The sequence below is a fragment of the Trachypithecus francoisi genome, unplaced genomic scaffold, assembly GCF_009764315.1.
Source record: "Trachypithecus francoisi isolate TF-2019V2 unplaced genomic scaffold, Tfra_2.0 Lachesis_group15, whole genome shotgun sequence".
Lineage (NCBI taxonomy): Eukaryota > Metazoa > Chordata > Mammalia > Primates > Cercopithecidae > Trachypithecus > Trachypithecus francoisi.
Window position 1 is genome coordinate 54,465,502 of NW_022681460.1, and position 20,752 is coordinate 54,486,253.

A 20,752-nucleotide genomic window follows, 5' to 3' on the forward strand; every position below is an offset into this window, starting at 1 on the left:
ATCTCCCATCCTCAGAATTCTACCACAAATCCACTTCCCATGAACATCAAAGGAAATAGTCACAGAAAATTAAGGCCACATTTCACAGATGTATTCTGTGGGTGTGGCCTTGTTTCCTTGGGTCTAGAAACCAACACATGGTATTTTGCAAGACTGAAACAGATATTTTCAGAAATATCCTCTTAAGTCTTCCAAAAGATGACCTTTATACTTTCTCAGTACCCGTGTCTTTGTGGAACCTTCAGTCCCACCAGAAGGTTTCTCTCATGAAATCTCACTGTATAGTCACAGAGTTATGTCCTCTGTGGAAACAGAACTACTGGTTGCTATCTTGTATTTAAAACTCTTTACATTCCTAAATATATGTATTTATTTTTTGATGAGGTACAACACCTTCTAGTCTCCTAGATTTATTTTTATGCATTTTCCTTATCCTTGGCCATCTGTATGGTTTGCTAGAAACCCTTTCTATCCATCAAAAGACTCCAAAACTGACACTCCATCTTGTTATCTGAGGGGGTGCAGAGAGATTGAAGCCCTTTGCTTCTCTCTGGACCCTCAGACCATCCAAACTGCTGCTCTGCATTTAGCAAGATCACAAGCTCCTCCTCCAGATGGAAACTTCCCTCTATTATCCTAGATCAGTGATTTCCAACCGAAAATCATGCTGCTGTTGTTTGATAATTAGAAATCTATCTGGGGAGGGCGGAGCAAGATGGCCAAATAGGAACAGCTCCAGTCTCCAACTCCCGGCGCGAGCGACACAGAAGACCGGTGATTTCTGCATTTTCAACTGAGGTACTGGGGTCATCTCACTGGGGAGTGCCAGACAATCAGTGCTGGTCAGCTGCAGCAGCCCGACCAGCGAGAGCTGAAGCAGGGCGAGGCATTGCCTCACCTGGGAAGCGCAAGGGGGAAGGGAATCCCTTTTCCTAGCCAGGCGAACTGAGACACACAACACCTGGAAAATTGGGTAATTCCCACCCCAATACTGCGCTTTAAGCAAACAGGCACTCCAGGAGATTATACCCACACCTGGCCGGGAGGGTCCCACGGCCACGGAGCCTCCCTCATTGCTAGCACAGCAGTCTGCGATCTAACCGCAAGGCAGCAGCGAGGCTGGGGGAGGGGCGCCCGCCATTGCTGAGGCTTAAGTAGGTAAACAAAGCCACTGGGAAGCTCGAACTGGGTGGAGCTCACAGCAGCTCAAGGAAACCTGCCTGTCTCTGTAGACTTCACCTCTGGGGACAGGGCACAGCTAAAAAACAGCAGGGGAAGCAGCAGAGGCCTGTGCAGACCCGAACAACTCTGTCTGACAGCTTTGAAGAGAGCAGTGGATCTCCCAACACGGAGGTTGAGATCTGAGAACGGACAGACTGCCTGCTCAAGTGGGTCCCTGACCCCTGAGTAGCCTAACTGGGAAACATCCCCCACTAGGGGCAGTCTGACACCCCACACCTCACAGGGTGGAGTACACCCCCGAGAGGAAGCTTCCAAAGTAAGAATCAGACAGGTACACTCGCTGTTCAGCAATATTCTATCTTCTGCAACCTCTGCTGCTGATACCCAGGCAAACAGGGTCTGGAGTGGACCTCAAGCAATCTCCAACAGACCTACAGCTGAGGGTCCTGACTATTAGAAGGAAAACTATCAAACAGGAAGAACACCTATACCAAAACCCCATCAGTATATCACCATCATCAAAGACCAGAGGCAGATAAAACCACAAAGATGGGGAAGAAGCAGGGCAGAAAAGCTGGAAATTCATAAAATAAGAGCGCATCTCCCCCTGCAAAGGAGCGCAGCTCATTGCCAGCAACGGATCAAAGCTGGTCAGAGAATGACTTTGACGAGATGAGAGAAGAAGACTTCAGTCCATCAAACTTCGCAGAGCTAAAGGAGGAATTACGTACCCAGCGCAACGAAACTAAAAATCTTGAAAAAAGAGTAGAAGAATTGACAGCTAGACTAATTAATGCAGAGAAGGTCATAAATGAAATGACAGAGATGAAAACCATGACACGAGAAATACGTGACAAATGCACAAGCTTCAGTAACCGACTCGATCAACTGGAAGAAAGAGTATCAGCGATTGAGGATCAAATGAATGAAACGAAGCGAGAAGAGAAACCAAAAGAAAAAAGAAGAAAAAGAAATGAACAAAGCCTGCAAGAAGTATGGGATTATGTAAAAAGACCAAATCTACATCTGATTGGGGTGCCTGAAAGTGAGGGGGAAAATGGAACCAAGTTGGAAAACACTCTTCAGGATATCATCCAGGAGAACTTCCCCAACCTAGTAGAGCAGACCAACATTCAAATTCAGGAAATACAGAGAACGCCACAAAGATACTCCTCCAGAAGAGCAACTCCAAGACACATAATTGCCAGATTCACCAAAGTTGAAATGAAGGAAAAAATCTTAAGGGCAGCCAGAGAGAAAGGTCGGGTTACCCACAAAGGGAAGCCCATCAGACTAACAGCAGACCTCTTGGCAGAAACTCTACAAGCCAGAAGAGAGTGGGGGCCAATATTCAACATTCTTAAAGAAAAGAATTTTAAACCCAGAATTTCATATCCAGCCAAACTAAGTTTCATCAGTGAAGGAGAAATAAAATCCTTTACAGATAAGCAAATGCTTAGAGATTTTGTCACCACCAGGCCTGCCTTACAAGAGACCCTGAAGGAAGCCCTAAACATGGAAAGGAACAACCGGTACCAGCCATTGCAAAAACACGCCAAAATGTAAAGACCATTGATGCTAGGAAGAAACTGCATCAACTAACGAGCAAAATAACCAGTTAATATCATAACAGCAGGATCAAGTTCACACATAACAATATTAACCTTAAATGTAAATGGACTAAATGCTCCAATGAAAAGACACAGACTGGCAAACTGGATAAAGAGTCAAGACCCATCAGTCTGCTGTATTCAGGAGACCCATCTCACATGCAGAGACATACATAGGCTCAAAATAAAGGGATGGAGGAAGATCTACCAAGCAAATGGAGAACAAAAAAAAGCAGGGGTTGCAATCCTAGTCTCTGATAAAATAGACTTTAAACCATCAAAGATCAAAAGAGACAAAGAAGGCCATTACATAATGGTAAAGGGATCAATTCAACAGGAAGCGCTAACTATCCTAAATATATATGCACCCAATACAGGAGCACCCAAATTCATAAAGCAAGTCCTTAGAGACTTACAAAGTCCATATGTAATTCGTGCATTACTGCTAGTCAGCATGAATATTATATAGTACTATAATTGCTTTATTGTCCATAGAACATACATTTACATATTTACTAATCATTCTTTAAGACATGCTTACAAGCAAGAACCATCCTAGGATACCATCAACTGTATTACATATCGTCCAACCCCCGAACATTCAAGACATTGTCCATTAGAATATCAACTAACCTAATACTTCATTATCGTACATAGTACATTATATCCTTTATCGTACATAGCACATTACAGTTGAGCATCCCCAAGAAGTCCTAGCAAACACGAATATTCTCGCCAGTTGGGTGTCCCTTGTTCACCATCCTCCGTGAAATCAATATCCCGCACAAGAGTGCTACTCTCCTCGCACCGGGCCCATTACTCGTGGGGGTAGCTATAGCTGGCATCTAAAGGACATCTGGTTCTTACCTCAGGGCCATGCCATTATAACCGCTCACTCGTTCCCCTTAAATAAGACATCTCGATGGATCACGGGTCTATCACCCTATTAACCAGTCACGGGAGCTTTCCATGCATTTGGTATCTTTTATCTCTGGTCTGCACGCGACCCCATCGCAACATGCTGGTCTCGCCACAATCAGTCCCGCAGCGCCTGTCTTTGATTCCTAGTCCATGCCATTATTAACCGCACCTACGTTCCATATTTTAGCTCCGCATACCATCATACAAGGTGTTATTTAATTCATGCTTGTGGGACACACATATATATATATACAACTAACCGCATACACGCCCGTCACGTAGTGATATAAACCACGCAAGCTCTACTCAAACCCCCCCTCCCCCCATCCTCGACCACCCCCTTATAATTTGCCTTTGCCAAACCCCAAAAACAAAAGCCTGTCACCTGGTCGAAGTTTACATTTTTATCTTTAGGGTGTACATAGCTCCAACCGTCACCCCTTAACTAATAAAAAATTTTTGCTCGCCACCCTTAACCTCCCCATCAAACCCCTGAATAACCCCAAAGATATTATTCACAATATCCGCTATTCTGTTTATGTAGCTTAACATATACAAAGCAAGACACTGAAAATGCCTAGACGGGTTTACAAACCCCATAAACAAATAGGTTTGGTCCTGGCCTTTCTATTAGCTTCTAGCAAGATTACACATGCAAGCATCCCCACTCCAGTGAAGACACCCTGCAAATCATCATGATTAAAAGGAGTAAGTATCAAGTACGCTAAACGCAGCTCAAAACACTTTGCTTAGCCACACCCCCACGGGAAACAGCAGTGACTAATATTTAGCAATAAACGAAAGTTTAACTAAGCTATGCTATTCTAGGGTTGGTCAATTTCGTGCCAGCCACCACGGCCATACGATTGACCCGAGCTAATAAACATCGGCGTAAAGGGTGTTTTAGATAATCTTAACCAAATAAAGCTAAACTCTCTCTAAACTGTAAAATCCTAGCTAATGTAAAATAAACTACGAAAGTGGCTTTAGAAAATCTGAATACACAACAGCTAAGACTCAAACTGGGATTAGACACCCCACTATGCTTAGCCCTAAACCTCAGTAATTAAAATAACACAACTACTCGCCAGAACACTACAAGCTACAGCTTAAAACTCAAAGGGCTTGGCGGTGCTTCATATCCCCCTAGAGGAGCCTGTTCTATAATCGATAAACCCCAATCTACCCTACCATCTCTTGCTCAGCCTATATACCGCCATCTTCAGCAAACCTCAACAAGAGATACAAAGTAAGCATAAACGCCCACGCAAAAACGTTAGGTCAAGGTGTAGCTTATGAGCTGGAAAAAATGGGCTACATTTTCTACCCCAGAAAATTCAACGATAACTCTTATGAAACCTAAGAGTCCAAGGAGGATTTAGTAGTAAACTAAGAATAGAGTGCTTAGTTGAATTAGGCCGTGAAGCACGCACACACCGCCCGTCGCTCTCCTCCCATACAATAATAATGGGAGACTTCAACACTCCGCTGTCAACATTAGACAGATCAACGAGACAGAAAGTTAACAAGGATATCCAGGAATTGAACTCATCTCTGCACCAAGCGGACCTAATAGACATCTATAGAACTCTCCACCCCAAATCAACAGAATATACATTCTTCTCAGCACCACATCGCACTTATTCCAAAATTGACCACATAATTGGAAGTAAAGCACTCCTTAGCAAATGTAAAAGAACAGAAATTATAACAAACTGTCTCTCAGACCACAGTGCAATCAAACTAGAACTCAGGACTAAGAAACTCAATCAAAACCGCTCAACTACATGGAAACTGAACAACCTGCTCCTGAATGACTACTGGGTACATAACGAAATGAAGGCAGAAATAAAGATGTTCTTTGAAACCAATGAGAACAAAGATACAACATACCAGAATCTCTGGGACACATTTAAAGCAGTGTGTAGAGGGAAATTTATAGCACTAAATGCCCACAAGAGAAAGCTAGAAAGATCTAAAATTGACACTCTAACATCACAATTAAAAGAACTGGAGAAGCAAGAGCAAACACATTCAAAAGCTAGCAGAAGGCAAGAAATAACTAAGATCAGAGCAGAACTGAAGGAGATAGAGACACAAAAAACCCTCCAAAAAATCAATGAATCCAGGAGTTGGTTTTTTGAAAAAATCAACAAAATTGACAGACCGCTAGCAAGACTAATAAAGAAGAAAAGAGAGAAGAATCAAATAGACACAATAAAAAATGATAAAGGGGATATCACCACTGACCCCACAGAAATACAAACTACCATCAGAGAATACTATAAACACCTCTACGCAAATAAGCTAGAAAATCTAGAAGAAATGGATAATTTCCTGGACACTTACACCCTTCCAAGACTAAACCAGGAAGAAGTTGAATCCCTGAATAGACCAATAACAGGCTCTGAAATTGAGGCAATAATTAATAGCCTACCAACCAAAAAAGTCCAGGACCAGATGGATTCACAGCTGAATTCTACCAGAGGTACAAAGAGGAGCTGGTACCATTCCTTCTGAAACTATTCCAATCAATAGAAAAAGAGGGAATCCTCCCTAACTCATTTTATGAGGCCAACATCATCCTGATACCAAAGCCTGGCAGAGACACAACAAAAAAAGAAAATTTTAGACCAATATCCCTGATGAACATCAATGCAAAAATCCTCAATAAAATACTGGCAAACCGGATTCAGCAGCACATCAAAAAGCTTATCCACCATGATCAAGTGGGCTTCATCCCTGGGATACAAGGCTGGTTCAACATTCGCAAATCAATAGACATAATCCAGCATATAAACAGAACCAAAGACAAGAACCACATGATTATCTCAATAGATGCAGAAAAGGCTTTTGACAAAATTTAACAGCCCTTCATGTTAAAAACGCTCAATAAATTCGGTATTGATGGAACGTACCTCAAAATAATAAGAGCTATTTATGACAAACCCACAGCCAATATCATACTGAATGGGCAAAAACTGGAAAAATTCCCTTTGAAAACTGGCACAAGACAGGGATGCCCTCTTTCACCACTCCTATTCAACATAGTGTTGGAAGTTCTGGTTAGGGCAATCAGGCAAGAGAAAGAAATAAAGGGTATCCAGTTAGGAAAAGAAGAAGTCAAATTGTCCCTGTTTGCAGATAACATGATTGTATATTTAGAAAACCCCATTGTCTCAGCCCAAAATCTCCTTAAGCTGATAAGAAACTTCAGCAAAGTCTCAGGATACAAAATTAATGTGCAAAAATCACAAGCATTCTTATACACCAGTAACAGACAAACAGAGAGCCAAATCATGAATGAACTTCCATTCACAATTGCTTCAAAGAGAATCAAATACCTGGGAATCCAACTTACAAGGAATGTAAAGGACCTCTTCAAGGAGAACTACAAACCACTGCTCAGTGAAATCAAAGAGGACACAAACAAATGGAAGAACATACCATGCTCATGGATAGGAAGAATCAATATCATGAAAATGGCCGTACTGCCCAAGGTTATTTATAGATTCAATGCCATCCCCATCAAGCTACCAATGACTTTCTTCACAGAATTGGAAAAAACTGCTTTAAAGTTCATATGGAACCAAAAAAGAGCCCGCATTGCCAAGACAATCCTAAGTCATAAGAACAAAGCTGGAGGCACCACGCTACCTGACTTCAAACTATACTACAAGGCTACAGTAACCAAAACAGCATGGTACTGGTACCAAAACAGAGATATAGACCAATGGAACAGAACAGAGTCCTCAGAAATAATACCACACATCTACAGCCATCTGATCTTTGACAAACCTGAGAGAAACAAGAAATGGGGAAAGGACTCCCTATTTAATAAATGGTGCTGGGAAAATTGGCTAGCCATAAGTAGAAAGCTGAAACTGGATCCTTTCCTTACTCCTTATACGAAAATTAATTCAAGATGGATTAGAGACTTAAATGTTAGACCTAATACCATAAAAACCCTACAAGAAAACCTAGGTAGTACCATTCAGGACATAGGCATGGGCAAGGACTTCATGTCTAAAACACCAAAAGCAATGGCAACAAAAGCCAAAACTGACAAATGGGATATGATTAAACTAAAAAGCTTCTGCACAGCAAAAGAAACTACCATCAGAGTGAACAGGCAACCTACAGAATGGGAGAAAATTTTTGCAACCTACTCATCTGACAAAGGGCTAATATCCAGAATCTACAAAGAACTCAAACAAATTTACAAGAAAAAAACAAACAACTCCATCAAAAAGTGGGCAAAGGATACGAACAGACATTTCTCAAAAGAAGACATTCATACAGCCAACAGACACATGAAAAAAAGCTCATCATCACTGGCCATCAGAGAGATGCAAATCAAAACCACAATGAGATACCATCTCACACCAGTTAGAATGGCAATCATTAAAAAGTCAGGAAACAACAGGTGCTGGAGAGGATGTGGAGAAATAGGGACACTTTTACACTGTTGGTGGGATTGTAAACTAGTTCAACCATTATGGAAAACAGTATGGCGATTCCTCAAGGATCTAGATCTAGATGTACCATATGACCCAGCCATCCCACTACTGGGTATATACCCAAAGGATTATAAATCATGCTGCTATAAAGACACATGCACACGTATGTTTATTGCGGCACTATTCACAATAGCAAAGACTTGGAATCAACCCAAATGTCCATCAGTGACAGACTGGATTAAGAAAATGTGGCACATATACACCATGGAATACTATGCAGCCATAAAAAAGGATGAGTTTGCGTCCTTTGTAGGGACATGGATGCAGCTGGAAACCATCATTCTTAGCAAACTATTACAAGAACAGAAAACCAAACACCGCATGTTCTCACTCATAGGTGGGAACTGAACAATGAGATCACTTGGACTCAGGAAGGGGAACATCACATATCGGGGCCTACCATGGGGAGGGGGGAGGGGGGAGGGATTGCATTGGGAGTTATACCTGATATAAATGACGAGTTGATGGGTGCTGACGAGTTGATGGGTGCAGCACACCAACATGGCACAAGTATACATATGTAACAAACCTGCACGTTATGCACATGTACCCTAGAACTTAAATTATAAAAAAAAAAAAAAAAAAAGAAATCTATCTGGAAGCCTCACTGAGCATGGAAACAGCTTCTGTGCTGGCCAGTCCATTTCTAGTAAGAGTTACCATTGTAACCAGGTGTTGTACTGCAGTTGTTTATAATTAATCTCTCTGAATCCTAAGAATAATAATAATAACATGGACAGTTTACAGACTACAACCTAAGGTTCAAAGAGGATAATGAGTGTGCTCAAAGTCATACAGTTAACAAGCCAATGTATGACAAAGCTGGTATTCAATCTCATGCCCTTTCCACTAGACTCCTGTTCTTGGTAACATAAGGACCTAATGCCTTCCTATTTTCATTCTTCCTGTACATTATACAAGTGACTTTAACTACACACCTTAAGTGTCTGTTTGCTCAAGTGAACAGGCCCTGACTAGACCAATATAATTACTCAGAAATAAAATAATGCCTCAGTAATTGTGAGATGCGGACCACATGGCCGACACAGAGGCAAACACACTTTCGCCTAGCCAGCAACAATTTTTCACTTTAATGAGTTCCATGCTAAACATAAGGCATTGGTATACTGTAGACAGATCTCTGCAGTGGAGTGGACAAAGATTAGTCCTTGATTTCGCTCACTAGATCTTAAATGAGCAAAATGAAGAGAGTTAAGGTTTCCTATGAAAATACTGCAGCGGAATTAAAGAGGTAAAAAACACAACTCACCATGGCAAGAAAAAAGCGTGCAGCCATGAAGGTGTAATAATCAACTGCAAACGCCGCTGCTATTCCAAACAAAAACATGCCACTGCTTGTGGCCCATAAGACCACCCGGCGTCCTAGCCTGAAAAATAAGAGTCACACAGTGGAAGAGGCAAGGTAGAGTTGTAACAGTTCAAACATCCACTCCAATTCATAAAAGATAGGCGTTACCCATATACCTTGAATAGCTTATGTATTGATTGTTTTTCTTTTATTTATTTTGAGCAAAACATAAGTTCTATGGCTTCTTTAAAAAACCAGCTGTTCAGTGGAGAGACCTCTACCTGAGTTGCTAATATACATACATGATCACTCTGAGTCATCCCCGGAGTGACTCTGACGACCCCTTAACCTGGGATTGGGTGAAGAGAGAGGAGAATTTGTCCTCTCCCTTCCAGGACTTTGGCTGTCTGTGGGATCATCTTCCCTGCCAGGCTGGCCCTGTCCACCAAGGCTATAACAGCTCTTGCCAAACCCCTCTATAAACAGAGGCCTTCCTACCTTCTGCTTCTAGAATAATGTGCTTACTTGTCCTATCTTTTCATAATTGATAGAGGCATCTCTTTGTTTAAAAAACAAATACTATTTCTGACAGATTTTAAAATTGTGATATAATTCAAATGCCATAAAATTCAACCTTTTAAAGTAGACAACTTGGTGGTTTTTAGTATATTTGCAAGGTTGTGCAATCATCATCACTCTTTAATTCCAGGATACATTCATCTCTCCCAAAAGAAACTCTGTGCCCAGGAGCTGCCACTCCCTATTCCATTCTCCCTCCAGTCCCTGACAACCACTCATCTACCTTCTGTCTCCATAGATTTGTCTGTTCTGGACATTTCCCATAAATGGAGTCAAACAATATGCGGCTTTTTGTGTGTGGCTTCTTTTCCCTAGCATTAGGTTTTCCAGCTTCATCTGCGTTGTAGCATGTATCAGCACTTCATTCCTTTTTTCTCTCTGAGTAGCACCATTCTACGGATATGCCACATTTATCTATTCATCAGTTGATCACTCATGTTCCTCTTCTTGGCTATTACGAATAATGCTGCTCTGAACATCTATGAACAAGATTTTGTTTGAACTTATGTTTTCAATTCTCTTGGGTATGTACCCAGTAGTTAAATTCCTACTACTCTATATGGTAGTCATATGGTAACTCTATATGTAACATTTTGAGGAACTGCCAAACTGGTTTCCAAGATGGTCACCCCATTTTTCCATTCCCACCAGCAATGTATGAGCGTTTCGATCTCTCTGCATTCTCCCCACTACTTGTTATTGTCTGCCTTTTTTATTATAGCCGTCCCAGTGGCTGTGAAGTAGTATCTGATTGTGGTTTTTATTTACAATTCCCTAATGATTAATGATGTTGAGCATCTTTTCAAGTGCGTATTGGCTATTTGCATATATTCTTTAGAGAAATGTTTATCCAAATTCTTTGCCCATTTTTGAATTAGTCTATTGCTTTTTTAATATTGAGTTGTAAGGTTCTTTATATATTCTGGATACTAGGCCCTTATCAGATATATAATTTGTGAATATTTTCCACCTATGAGTTCTCTCTGACAAATAGTTTAAGGCAAAAGGATATTGTCTGGAGATTACAACCAACAGATTTGCTTGGTGCAGCAGAGGATATGCAAATAAACAAGAAACCGTCATCTTCTTCACACTTCAGCCTTCTTTGCTCCTTTGCACATTAGTGGGGATTTTTCGCCCTATATATGAATGTTCCCCAATCCAATTTTAGCCCTGAATGCCACCTACAACTATTTTTACCTATCACTACTTGACCTTCTCTCCCCCCTCCAATGTCTTCTCTCTCAGTAGATGAATGGCCATCTCCTGGAGAGAACAGAAACCATCAGAGAGGAAGCCCCACAACTTCCTGCTCTGTCCACTTACCAACACGACCTGCATTTGCATTCAGCCTTCTCTTCCTGCCTCTCTGAAGACACATGCCCCTTTCTCTCCAAATATCATTTTGCCATCTCTGTATTGGATTGTGCCTCTTCCCACTTCCTCTGAAACCCATCACTTCTTTTTCCTTTGTTTTTCCCTCTCCTTTGACTTCTTCCGTTCAGTTTTCATCTCCTCCAACCAAAGACAAGAATCTTCTCTTGACCCCATTGCTCCTTTAGCCACCTTGCATTTCCTCCCTTGACAGATTTATCGGAAGGGAATATTTATTTCCTCAACTCCTACTTGTTTCCTCAGCCAATGATGACCGGGTGCAACCAGCTTTTCTGAGCTCACTTTGCAGTCACCAGGGACCTGCACATTGCCTCTCCTGGTCCTTTCTGGCTGTCCTCTCTAGTGCCACTGACTGTGCCTACCCTTGGTTTGCGAAATATCCCGCCCATCTGGTTCCGCTTGTACCTCCTTGATGACCCGCCTGCCTCAATGCTGGCACTTCCTAAAGTCCTCTGCTGCACACTCTGCCCTTGCAATTTCATCCACTTCCCTGGCTTGGATTCCTAAGTATGGGCTATTAACTCCCCACCCACCATCTGGCCCCAGTTGCTCTTCTCCACTTTAATGTCCTGCAGAGCTGCAATCTCTTATTGCTGTTGTAATTGGTATTAACTTTGAATACATCTTCACTTTGTTTTTCTTAATATAGGGATAGGATAGGACAAGCTCATTGGAATCTATCCAAACGTGTTCCCTTCTCTTCTAAAGCTGCTCTCTCCTTAGTATTTCCTGAACTGGTTAGCAAAATCCCCTTCCATCAGGCTTCTAAACCTTAATATATTCCTCCGCACCCTCCTGCATATTGGTCATGAAATTTTGTCAGTTTAGAAACGCCTCCCAAATATGTCATCTTTTCCTCCCTGTTTTTCCCATTTTCACTCAAGTCTTCACCATTTCTTACATAATTCATCCCAACAGCTTCCCAGCTGGTCTTCCTAACCTCACACCAGTACACCTCCCACACTTCCTAGAAATGAAATAATCCCCATTGTGGTTTTGTCTCTTGTCATTTCCTTTAACAATCTGCCCTTCTCTACTTCTGCCACACTGACTTTCCCACAATTCTCTGAACATGCCAGGTTGTTTCATGACACAAAGCTATTCCTTTCCCTTGGGGGCCTTCTCTATCTGACAACTTCCATTGATCATCCCTTGGAGTCTCATAGCAGAAATTCAGAAACAGTGTGATGCAGTAGTTGGGGATACCGGCCTGGGCTCAAATCCCAGCTCCATCCCTTAATTTCCATGTGAACTTTCTATGCTTCCTTTTCCTTATTGGTTAAAAAAAGGGAGGGGGACAATAGTGTCTATCTCTCAGACTTCTTTAAATAATTAAATGAGATGATATATAAGACATTTAGAATGCTGGGAGGCCAAGGTAGGCAGATCACTTGAGGTCAGGAGTTCAAGACCAGCCTGGCCAACATGGTGAAACCCCTATTCTACTAAAATTACAAAAATTAGCCAGGCGTGGTGGCACATGCCTGTAGTCCCAGCTACTCAGGAGGCTGGGGCAGGAGAATCACTTGAATATGAGAGGCAGAGATTGCAGTAATCCAAGATCACACCACTGCACACCAGCCTGGGCAACAGAGCTAGACTCCTTCTCAAAAAGAAAAGAAAAAGAAAAAGCATTTACCACAGTTCATTGAAATTATCTGTTTAAGAGGCTATATTCTCCACTGTTAGTGCCTTAAGGATGGGATCAGACCTTATTTCTTTGCTTTATTATAATATTTTATACATATATAACAAGGCATAAAATATATACAACTTCAAGAATAATAAAAAGTCAAATGTCTAGAAATCACAACCTAAGGCAAGAAAGAGATGATTGCCAGCCTCCTGATAGCTTCTTGCAACTCTCTTGTGACTACAAATCCCCTTCCCCTTTCTAGGAGGAAACATTTTTCTAATTTTGGTGACAATCTCTTGTTTTTTCTTTCATTTTACAACTTTTATAAGCAATGCTAAACAATACAGGTTACTGTTTATAAACAGTATAGGTTAGTTTTGCTATTATGATTTTACATTTTCTATAACAGGATAATACCACATGTATTATTTTGTGACTTGCTTCCTTTACCAAACATTATATATAGGAGATTCATCTATGTTGTTTCATGTAGCTGTGGCTCATTCATTTTTATGCCCACATATCTTACTGTAAGAATATATTATAATACATGTGTCCACGAGATGACTGAAGGACATCTGGGTTGTTCAGAGTGCAGGGCTGTTAGAAACAATGCTGTGGGAGCACTTTTATGCATGTACCTCTGTGGACCTGTGCAGGAGCATGCTCAGGGTATATGCCCCAGAGCATGTGCCTGTGCACATCACCAACTCATTATGATATCAAATCAGTCTTCAAGGTTAACCCAACATAGATTCTTAATTTGCATTCACACCAGCAGGATGAGAGATCCTATTACTCCATGTTCTTGCCAACACTTAGCATTACAAGACTTTTGACTTCTGACAACTGGTCAAAAGTAAATGGTGTGATTATATATCACTGAGAGTTCATCTTTTCATTAGCCATTTGGATTTTCTTTTCTATGAAGTGACTTAAAATCTTTTTCCCATTTTTCTATTGGGTTGTCTTTTTCCCACTGATGTAAGCAACAATCCTTTGATTATTCTGGACACTAATAATTTAGTTATATGTAAAGCAAATATTTTCTCTCTCTTGTGTGCGCACATTCATATCTTTCCTCTTTTAATGGTGTCTTTTGGTGGGCAAAAATTCTTGTAATGAAGTCAAATTTATCCATCTTTTCTTTCATAGTCAATGCTTTTTGTGTTTTAAAAAATCATCCTTCCTTCCATTACGTTCTGAAAATATTCTCCTAAACTATTTTCCTAAAGTCGTATAGTTTTGCTTTTTCACATATGCACGTTTAGTCCTTCTGGAACGGCTATTGTACTGTAAAATGTTAGAAAATGAATCCAATTGTATTTCCTTCTATATGGCTAGACATCTGTCCCAGCACCACTTACTGATTGATCCTTTTCCTGCTAATATACAATGCCGTATGTGTCTATACTTAGGTTTATGAATGCACAAGTCTATTCCAGGAGCCTCTGAAGGAGCCTCAATCTGTTTGTCTAGTGATATATCTATTTACTTCAATGATTTGATTCTTAAAGTTTATAATTTTCTCCACAGAGGGCCCTCCTCACTTTTTATTATATTTAACCATTTATATTTCATATTTTTAGGCTTCTGCAATGACATTAAAAATTTTTTTTATTTGTTACTGGTATATAGAAATATAATTAATTTTAAATGCTCATTAATTCTAACAACTCATATGTAGGACTTTTTCACACAAAATTGTAATGACTACAAATAACGACTTTTTATTTCTCCTTCCCAATCATTATTCCTTCCTTGCTTCCTTTTCTTCTCCCTCTTTCTCTCTCTTTTTCCTTATAGCACTGGCTAGACTATCCAGTACAATGCTAAGTAGAAGATGTATTTCATACATCCTTGTCTGTTCCTAATTTCAAAGGAAAACTTTTTAACATTTCAGAATTAAGAGCTGGGTGCAGTGGTGCATGCCTGTAATCCCATCTACTTGGGAGGGCTGAGGCAGGAGAACTGTTTGAGCCCAGGAGCTCAAGAACAGCCTTGGCAACATAGCAAAACCCTGTCTCTAAAAAAAAAAAAAAAGAAAGAAAGAAAGAAATTAATATTTTACACTTCACAATTAGGATATTCATGGTAAACCTTACTGCAGAAACCTTTTATCAGGTTAAAGGCATTCTTCTACTTTCAGTTTTTATCATGAATGGACTTTGAAATTCATCAAATGCTTTTCCTGTAAGTATTGAGTTGATCATATGAATTTTGTTCTCTAATATATTAATGTGGTAAACACCATTGCTTAGTTTCTAATATTAAATAAATTTCAGATCTTTTCCCTTTACAGCCTCCATGAATTTTAATCTCTCATATTTCCCACCTCTTTGTCTCTCTGAGCTTTAATATTGATAAATTTTTCTGAGTTATCATCCATTTCATGAATTTTTTTGTAGCTGTGCATGACAGGTTGTTAAAACTATCCAGGTGATTTATTATTCACCTATTTCACTTTTTATTTGTAGATGTCCTAGGTATTCTTCAATTTTATGTCAGTTTTAATACAATGTCTAGTTTTTATCAATATTTTTAAGCTTGTCTTCTATTTCTTTAAAAATAGTAAGTGTGGTTATTTTATTATTTATGCCTGATAATTCTAGTATTTGAAGTCTTTGTGCAGAAGTCTGCTTCTGCTGCCAATTGTTTCTGCTGATTCTCACTCATGGTCCCTTTTAACCATGTGTTTTGGTTTTCACTGAGCTACTTATTTACCTTGAAAAATAATTTATGAGAATCCTCTCAAGCCCAAGATGAGGGTAAACAAAGAGTATTAAATTTTATTTTACTCTAAGTTAATACATTAATCTGTACTGTTTAAGGGCTGCTGGCAAAAACACAAGATGGTTGGGTCAGAAACAAAGAACTTCATTACTTACTTCATTAGCAAGCAGCAGGGCAGCAGCATCTTTGTCTCAGTTCCTCTAATCCCCAAGTCCCACAATAAGCCCAGATGACACTTCACAGATAGTGGGTTGAATTAGAGAGGGGGAACATTGCATGTGGGGAATTCACTGGTTTGTAGCAAGCAGTTAGGAAGCCTACTCTTTGGGGCAGAGAGGGGACATTATCTCATCATATCAGTTAATTTTATGTTGCTGTAAAAGAACACCTGGGCCAGGCGCGGTGGCTCAAGCCTGTAATCCCAGCACTTTGGGAGGCCGAGAGGGGCGGATCACGAGGTCAGGAGATCGAGACCATCCTGGCTAACACGGTGAAACCCTGTCTCTACTAAAAAAAATACAAAAAATTAGCCGGGCGAGATGGCGGGCGCCTGTAGTCCCAGCTACTCGGGAGGCTGAGGTAGGAGAATGGCGTGAACCCGGGAGGCGGAGCTTGCAGTGAGCTGAGATCCGGCCACTGCACTCCAGCCTGGGTGACAGAGCGAGACTCCGTCTCAAAAAAAAAAAAAAAGAACACCTGATATTGGATAATTTATAAAGAAAAGAGGTTTATTTAGCTCATAGTTCTGCAGGCTGGGAAGATCAAGGGTACTGGCTTCCTGCAAGGGCTTTCATGCTACATCACAACATGGCAGAGAAGGTCAAACGTAAAGCAGACACATGTAAACAGGGAGAAACCTGAGGGGCGTCCTCACTTTAAAACAATCCACTCTTGCAGGAACTAATCAATTCCTGTGAGAATTAATCCAGTCTTGTGACAGCCAGAACTCATTCACTCACTGCCATGAGAACAGCACCAATTCATTCATGAGGGATTCGCCCCATAGCCCAACCACCTCCCACTAGGCCTCACCTCCCAACACGGCCACACTGGGGATCAAATTTCAACATAAGCCTTGGTGGCAACAGACAAATCATATCTAAACCATAGCACTCATCTTTTAAGGTACTGGCTGCATAGACAGCTCTGAGAAATGACCCATAGAAAAAAGTGGTCAGGGACTTGCCATCTTGGCACATCCAGCAAGAAGTGTAGAAGACTACAAGAGGTGCAAGGAGGCTGTCTCTTTCAACAAGTTCCGCTGAGAGAATACAGACACTGGGAGTCATGGACCATGTCAAACCAATCTTTTAGCTTACGGTTTTTCTGGAGCTCCCAAGTCATTTGAATGCAAGCTACACATCCAAATGAATACCAGTTAACGGTTTGCAAATTCTCAAGGACTTTAAAAAATATACGTCTTGGCTGCTCTGCCTATGGAGTGGCCCTTCTTTATTCCTTTACTTTATTTTTACTTATTTATATATTATTATACATATATACACCTCTGCATCTACCAAAGTGACTGTAAGTGTTCAATATATGTCTATATAACTATACCAAGTTCAGACAAAGGAACTAAATTTATTTTCAGTTAATGCATTTTGTACTCTGACCTTGTTATAAGCATTATTTATATTCCATTTTTGTCATACAGCAAATGTATTTTAGTACATTTCATACATGTAGTTGCAAATATTTTGAGTTTCAAGAGTCAAGCAGTGAACACATTTCTACAGAAAAGGCCCAAGTGATAATTTGTGTAACAGCTTGCTGAATGAAAACACTAATACCTAGCACCTTTGAACATACTATGAGCAGTATGGCCCTGACCATGACAAAGCCCTATGATTTTTCTTTTGACATGTTTATCAGCCCCATCAGACTGGTATATCTCAAGGGCAGGGATTTCCAATCTAAGCTGTTGTCTTTAGGTCCTCAATGCCCACCACATGCCTGTAAAATCCACAACTATGGAGACCCAATAAGTTCATCTCTGTGCTTTGGTGTAGTCCATGTTCATACAGCGATAAAAACTTTGTTTATTTTAAGAATTACATATTCATTTTAATGTAAATTTAAAAAAATATATGGGGCCGGGCGTGGTGGCTCAAGCCTGTAATCCCAGCACTTTGGGAGGCCGAGACGGGCGGATCACAAGGTCAGGAGATCGAGACCATCCTGGCTAACACGGTGAAACCCTGTCTCTACTAAAAAAAATACAAAAAATTAGCCGGGCGAGATGGCGGGCGCCTGTAGTCCCAGCTACTCGGGAGGCTGAGGCAGGAGAATGGCGTGAACCCAGGAGGCGGAGCTTGCAGTGAGCTGAGATCCGGCCACTGCACTCCAGCCTGGGTGACAGAGCGAGACGCCGTCTCAAACAAACAAACAAACAAACAAACAAAAAAAATATATATATATATATGGCCAGGTTATGCTTTGAATGATAGTATTCCCTCCAAAATTCATGTTGAAACTTAATCTCCAGTACAACAGTATTAAGAGGGGTGGCCTTGGGAGGTGATAAAGTCATGACAGCAGAGCCCTTAGCACCTTTACTAAAGGGCTCAAGGTTGAAGGGAGCACTCTCTTGCCCTTCCATCCTTTCTTCCATGTGAGGACACTGCATTTATCCCCTCCAGAGGATGCAACAGTAAGGCATCATCTTGAAAGCAAACAACAGCCTTCCCAGACAGCAATACTGCTGGCACCTTATCTTGGGCTTCCCAACTGCCAGAACTATGAGAAATAAATTTCTATTGTTTGTAAATTACCCAGTCTGTGGTATTTTGTTACAGCAGCACAAAAAGACTAAAAGAGGCTGTTATATCAAGCCCATAATTTTATAGATACACTGCTTAGAATCAGGCTACTCCTATTAAAAAGCAAGTCTACTTAAAGAGAAGAAAATATTCAAAGTATCTATTGAGTGGTTATATGCCCAGGGTACTTTTGTTCTGTATTAACTTTGCAATAATCCTTTGAAGTAAGTGATACTATTTTTTATCACCAACTAATAGACAAAGATTCTGAAATGCAGGTAAGTTAAGCAATTTGCCTGGGGTTCACAGTTAGTAAGTGGTAGAACCAGCCTTTGGATCCAGGTATACTGTCTTCAGAGCCTATCCTTATCATTATACATCCCTAAATAATGGGTCAGCATAGAGGTAGGTATTTAGACAGGAAGTATAAAAACGACAAGTTTTAAACATAATTCCTTGTCTCCCAAGAAAACCAGATAGGAAAATAAACCCTACACTAATGCAACAATCCTAAATATTTGATTTTACCTGTCAGAAAAGTAGCCAAAAGTCACCGATCCCAGTAGGACTCCAAACATAAATAAGGGCTGGATCAGCATTGCGAGCCATTTTCGGTCACAGACCAGATTCCATTGGGTCACTGCAGTGCTTTTCCACGTGTTCTGGTCATATATGTAGCCATCCACACAAGGAAACTCTTTCTTACTGCCAGTGTATTCATAGTCCAAACTTGATGTGTTCTCCCTCTTGTTCCTGCTACACCTTGAGAGCTCCCAGATCTCACCATTCTGCAGCTGCACCATAACATAATCTTTCTGGCCTAAAGACAACAGGGCCCCGGTGTCCTCCAAACTCCAATTAGAGTGATTGTGGAAAACAACCAGACTCACATTGCCCGGGGGCCTGCAGACATGACGAGGGGTGACTCCCATGAACACAGAAGCCAAGTAGTGAATACCACAAGAGATGTTCTGGAAGGCACACATGAAATAGAGGACTCTCTGGAATCTGCAAGAGAAGAAAAGCTAATTATTATATATGGTCTATAGGCTGAAAAGGAACATAAGCAAATTCAAAGGGTCTCCACCATGTTTATCTTAACATATATGCAAATGGATATAGAAATAATTATAGATATATTTATATCTATGAGTTAGTACATATACATATATTACCTAGCTCCATCTACTGAGAAGGCCTAGAAGCAATGACATCACAACAGCAACAAGCACACCCATTGCCCAGATCTTAGTTTCTAAATACCATTCTCCAGTAAGAGGAGCCAGAAAAAGTGGCTGATTCTAAAGCCAGGACAAGAAGAATACAAAATAAGCCTGGAATATCTTATAATACCAGAAAGTAAGGAAATACTCAAAAAACAAAAGGATAAGGGCATATGAAAGGGGCCCAGGTAGCAACCTGAAAAAGTTCCCAATGGTCAGATGGAAGCTGAAACAATTTGAGCAACAAAATAAATGGCATAGTATATCCCAAAGCATGAAATAAATATACATGAATCCATACTGTGTGGGTAATTTTATGTGTTAACTTTTATATCCCAAAGCATGAAATAAATATACATGAATCCATACTGTGTGGGTAATTTTATGTGTTAACTTGACTGGGTTAAGGGAAGCCCAGATAGCTGGCAAAACATTATTTCTAGGTGTGTCTGCGAGAGTATCTCTGGAAGAGATTAGCAGACTAGTAGACTGAGTAGAGAATATCACCCTCACCAATTGAGGTGGGCATCCTCCAATCACTTGAGGGCTTCAATAGAACAAAAAAGTGAAGGAAGAGCAAATTTGTTCTCTGCTTGAGCTGGGACATCCATATTCTCCAGCTCTCAAACATCAGAGCTCCTGGTTCTTGGACTTTTGGAATTAGACCAAGGCTTACACCAGGCCTTCAGTCTGGGACTGAATTACACCACTAGGTTTCCTAGTTCTCCAGCTTGCAGACAGCAGGTCATGAGACTTCTTAGCCTTTATAACCATGTGAGCCAATTCCTGTTAATAAATCTCATATATATGTACGTATGTGTGGTGTTTGTGTGTGTGTGTGTGTGTGTGTGTATCCTATTGGTTCTCTTTCTCTGGAGAAGC

The 20,752-nt window shown here is 40.7% G+C and overlaps 1 protein-coding gene across 4 annotated transcripts in view; it reads right to left on the reverse strand.

Annotated features, from left to right (window-relative positions):
• Window positions 1-20,752, reverse strand: part of SLC22A16 (solute carrier family 22 member 16) — a 60,549-nt gene that overhangs the window by 21,394 nt on the left and 18,403 nt on the right. For all 4 annotated transcript variants that reach the window (XR_004442853.1, XM_033234883.1, XM_033234885.1 and 1 more), the window contains exons 2-3: window positions 19,176-19,655; window positions 9,504-9,621 (exon numbers count right to left, since the gene is read on the reverse strand). Coding sequence is in view for 3 of the 4 variants with exons in the window: in XM_033234883.1 (XP_033090774.1) it covers window positions 9,504-9,621; window positions 19,176-19,655 (598 nt within the window). In the remaining variant the exon portion in view is untranslated. The remainder of the gene's footprint in view (window positions 1-9,503; window positions 9,622-19,175; window positions 19,656-20,752) is intronic.